This window comes from Nestor notabilis, unplaced genomic scaffold (genome assembly GCF_000696875.1).
Source record: "Nestor notabilis isolate BGI_N333 unplaced genomic scaffold, ASM69687v1 scaffold19275, whole genome shotgun sequence".
Taxonomy (NCBI): Eukaryota; Metazoa; Chordata; class Aves; order Psittaciformes; family Psittacidae; genus Nestor; species Nestor notabilis.
Genome location: NW_009930024.1, coordinates 1 through 3,712, shown reverse-complemented (window position 1 = coordinate 3,712; position 3,712 = coordinate 1). Strand labels below are relative to the sequence as shown.

The window sequence follows — 3,712 nt, the reverse complement described above, 5'->3', positions numbered from 1 at the left end:
CACAAGCCTTTCTGCCCACTTGGGTCTGTAAAGCCGCCGGCGGCGCCTCCTCTCCCTCTTTCAGTGGCGTGGGCCTGGCTTTCCTGTTCTCCTGGCTCCTCATCCTCCTGGTTTTCGCCACCTTCCTGGTTGGGGGCAACATCCAGACGCTGGTTTGCAGGAATTGGGTCAACCAGGAGATTTATAAGGTGGGTGGCCATGCATAAATGTCCTAGAGGTAGGGCAAGGGGTGATGGGTTCAAACTGAAACAGTGCAAGTTCAGGTTAGATACAAGGCAGAAGCTCTTCCCTGTGAGGGTGCTGAGGCGCTGGCACCGGGTGCCCAGAGACGCTGTGGCTGCCCAGTGTTCAAGGCCAGGTTGGACACAGGGGCTTGGAGCAACCTGCTCTAGTGGAAGGTGTCCCTGCCCGGGGCAGGGCTTGGAGCTGGATGAGCTTTAAGGTCCTTTCCAACACAAACCATTCCATGATTCTATGATCCACCCATCGCCCCATAAATCCCTGTTTGCATGCCCTGAAATGCCTCCAAATGCTCTGTGTCCTCCCTCTAAATCCATCCAGCAAAGCCCCACCCCACCCAGCAGATTAAGGTTAGGATTAGGTCCTCAGATTTCCATCAGCAGCAGGAAATTGCCCTTGTGCTGTTCATTCACTCGAGGCGATGATGCTCCTACCTGCAGGACCCCGTCGCCTGGTCCCTGGGGATCGGGAGAGTTCTTTGGGCTGGCTGTGATAGGGCTGAGAGAGGGGTTGGGAACGGGATCAGGGTTTGCCCCATGGCTTTACACATGGAGGCATGTCCTTGCATGGGGCCATCCTCTGCTTTCCCTCTGAATGCCACCCGGTGAGGCTCTGGAGATCATATGGATTACAGCAAGACCAGCTCTGGCTAGGATGGGGTTACCCCAGCATGCAACTGTGAGCGCAGAGCACCCCAAAAATCACATCCAGGACCCTCTTTTTCCTCCTGTTTATCCCAGTTCATCGACACCCCCGGGAACCTGCCTCCATCCATGAACCTCACCCACCAGCTTAACCTCAGGAGGGACTCCAACCTCAGCGCCGTGTACCGGTGGGTACCACAGGAGCTCCCTTCTGCCCTTCCACATGGGGAGGGCTGATTTGGGGTCACATCCCTTTGTCTTCCAGGGAGTGCAAGAGCGGCGCGGGGCTGTGGGAGGTGCTGCAGCTCGACAGGTCTTACGACTTGGATGAGCATCTAAAAACCCCCAAGGTGAGGGCTGGCTCCAGCCAGAGCTTATGGGGATGGCACAGGGATGTAAATCGGGGTTACTTGGGGGAGGTCTGGCTCTCCCATGCCCACAACACCACCCCCATGTCACCACCACAGTATACGGCTGACTTCCAAAAGCGCCTGGGTGACTTCACAGCACGCTTGGGCGATGTGCGGCTCCTCCGCAGCGAGGGCAGGCAGGACCTGGAGACCTTCGCCCGCAGCGGTGTGGATGAGGTGGACTATGGGCGCTTCCAGGAGGAGGTGAGGGGATGCTCGTGGTCCCGGCTGCGATGGGCAGGATACAGCCTGGCCATGCCGGGACCAGCTTCCAGGATTGGAATTCCATCCACCACCAGCTCCGTCTTCCCGCAGATGAGGAAGCCGGTGGTGCAGACCAGCCTGCCTGGCTTGGCGCGGAGGCTCGAGGGACACCCCCCCCACCTCCGTCTCCCCGCATATGGGAAAGCCGGTGGTGCAGCCCAGCCTGCCTGGCTTGGCGAGGAGCCTCGAGGGGCTGCAGAAAATGCAGGTGAGCCGTGGGGAAGGCACCAGGAGCTGCCTTCAAGACCATAGGAACATGCTCACCCCATTGTCCCCCTGCAGAGGAACAGCACGGTGGCAGGGCGCCTGGCTGCTGAGGCTCGGGCCCTGTGGCAGATGGAGAACTCCACAGTGCAAGCACAGGAAGCTTTGGTGGTGAGTCCGTGCTGGGTTGGTGTCTCATGGTGCTGCTGGTGTTTGCCCAGTGGTGTCTATGTGAAAGGGGTGATGGAGCTTTTGAACCCTTCTCACCTCCCTGTCCCATAGGAGAAGCTGGGAGAGAGTGTCCAGTTCCTGTCCCGCTTGGCTCCGCACCTCCAGGTACTTGTGTGGTCTCATCCAGCTCCGGAATGTATGTGATGCCCAATGGGATCCACATGCCAGTGTCCCAAGAACCCAGTGCTGGGGTGATGGGAGAGCCAGGGAAAAAACACCATCCCCTTTGCTGCTTAGATTTCCTGCTGCAAATCCCCCTGGGGGCGTTTCAGCATTCCCAACAGAGACATCCAATGGCCTTTCCTGTCACCCACTCCTTGCCAGGGGTTTTCTCTGCTTGGAGCAGGTCCCTCTTTCCGTGATATCCCACAACCAGGTGGAAGCTCTGTGGTTCAAACCCTGCTCCTGGCACCCCCGGAGCACCCATCCTGCTGCTGGGTGCTCTAAGGATGCTTTGCCCTTCCTGTGCTTCCTGGCTGCCTGTGCAAGCCCAGCAGATCCTCCGGCAGGTGAGCAGGGGCTGGATTTACCCTCAGGGGGTACAAAATTCCCTGGAGCTGGAATGAAAGAGTGGGAACAGGGCGCTGCAAGAGGCGAAGTGGCACCTGAGGCTTCTAGCCCTTGTTTCCAAGCCTGGTATTAGCCTCGAGTTGGTCGGAGCAGGGCTGGGAAGCGTGGTTCCAGCTCTCCACGCTGCCTTCCCTCTGCCCAGGAGATCGGCTGCTTCACCAGGAAGGAGCTGCGCTACTTCACCCAGTACCTGAACTGGGTTGGGCAGACGGTAGGTGCTCACCTTTGCTGGTGGTTCTTTGGGGCTGGGAGCCCCTTGCTGAGCTGAGACAGCAAAACGCAGCTCCCGAAGCCAGGAATGGGATTATTCCGTGTCTCTGCTTCTTGTTCCAGCTGAGGGAGGACGTGGCTTCGTGCCAGCCCCTCGCCACGGCGCTGGACAACGGGCGGGTGATCCTGTGCGACCGCATCGCTGACCCCTGGGTAAGGATAACTGGTGTCCCCAGGGTAAGGACGTGGGGTCCAGAGGAGGCCACAAGGGTGACCAGGGGCTGGAGCAGCTCCAGTGTGGAGACAGGCTGAGAATGTTGGGGCTGTTCAGCCTGGAGAAGAGCATTCGCTGCCCAGCTCAGCAGGGACCCCCGTGCTCTCTCCCTGCAGAATGCTTTCTGGTTCAGCCTGGGATGTTGCACCTTCTTCCTCATCCCCAACATCATCTTCGCCATCAGGCTCACGAAACACTTCCGACCCATCCGCAACCGGCTCATGTAGGTGCTGGACATGGGGTGGGAGGCTGCAGGGAGGGAGATGTGGGCTCCTCCTTGGTCCCCTGATGATGTCTTCTTCTCCTTCTGCAGCTCTACAGGGTCAGAGGAGACCTGTCCCTTCCACATCCCCCGTGTCACAGCACTCAAGCTCTAGCCGGGGTCTGCCGGGTGCAGCAGCATTCCCTGTGCTCCTGGAGCTCCCACCAAACTCGTGCCCAAGCACTGCAGAGCTCCAGGTCCCTCTGACATCTCGCAGGGCTCAGGGTCCCTCTGACATCTCTTCCTCGGTGTCCTTTGGGGTCTGAGCATCCTTCCTGGCTGCGGGACACTCAACTCCGTGCTCTGTGGGGCTCCGGATCCCTCCGATATCTCTTCCTCTGCCACCTCTGGGCTCTGAGCACACATCAGGGATGCTCCCAGAGCTCAGATGATCCAGGAAGGC

At 59.3% G+C, this 3,712-nt stretch overlaps 1 protein-coding gene across 1 annotated transcript in view; it reads left to right on the top strand.

Moving 5' to 3' along the window:
* PROM2 (prominin 2) overlaps window positions 1–3,424 on the top strand; it is a gene marked incomplete at its 5' end in the record, with an annotated part of 4,104 nt that extends 680 nt beyond the window's left edge. The window contains 10 exons of the mRNA XM_010015246.1: window positions 65–188; window positions 981–1,072; window positions 1,150–1,234; window positions 1,352–1,498; window positions 1,841–1,933; window positions 2,045–2,098; window positions 2,706–2,774; window positions 2,897–2,986; window positions 3,164–3,270; window positions 3,361–3,424. Of these exons, the coding sequence (XP_010013548.1) occupies window positions 65–188; window positions 981–1,072; window positions 1,150–1,234; window positions 1,352–1,498; window positions 1,841–1,933; window positions 2,045–2,098; window positions 2,706–2,774; window positions 2,897–2,986; window positions 3,164–3,270; window positions 3,361–3,424 (925 nt within the window). The remainder of the gene's footprint in view (window positions 1–64; window positions 189–980; window positions 1,073–1,149; window positions 1,235–1,351; window positions 1,499–1,840; window positions 1,934–2,044; window positions 2,099–2,705; window positions 2,775–2,896; window positions 2,987–3,163; window positions 3,271–3,360) is intronic.
* Between the last annotated feature and the right edge of the window lie 288 nt (window positions 3,425–3,712).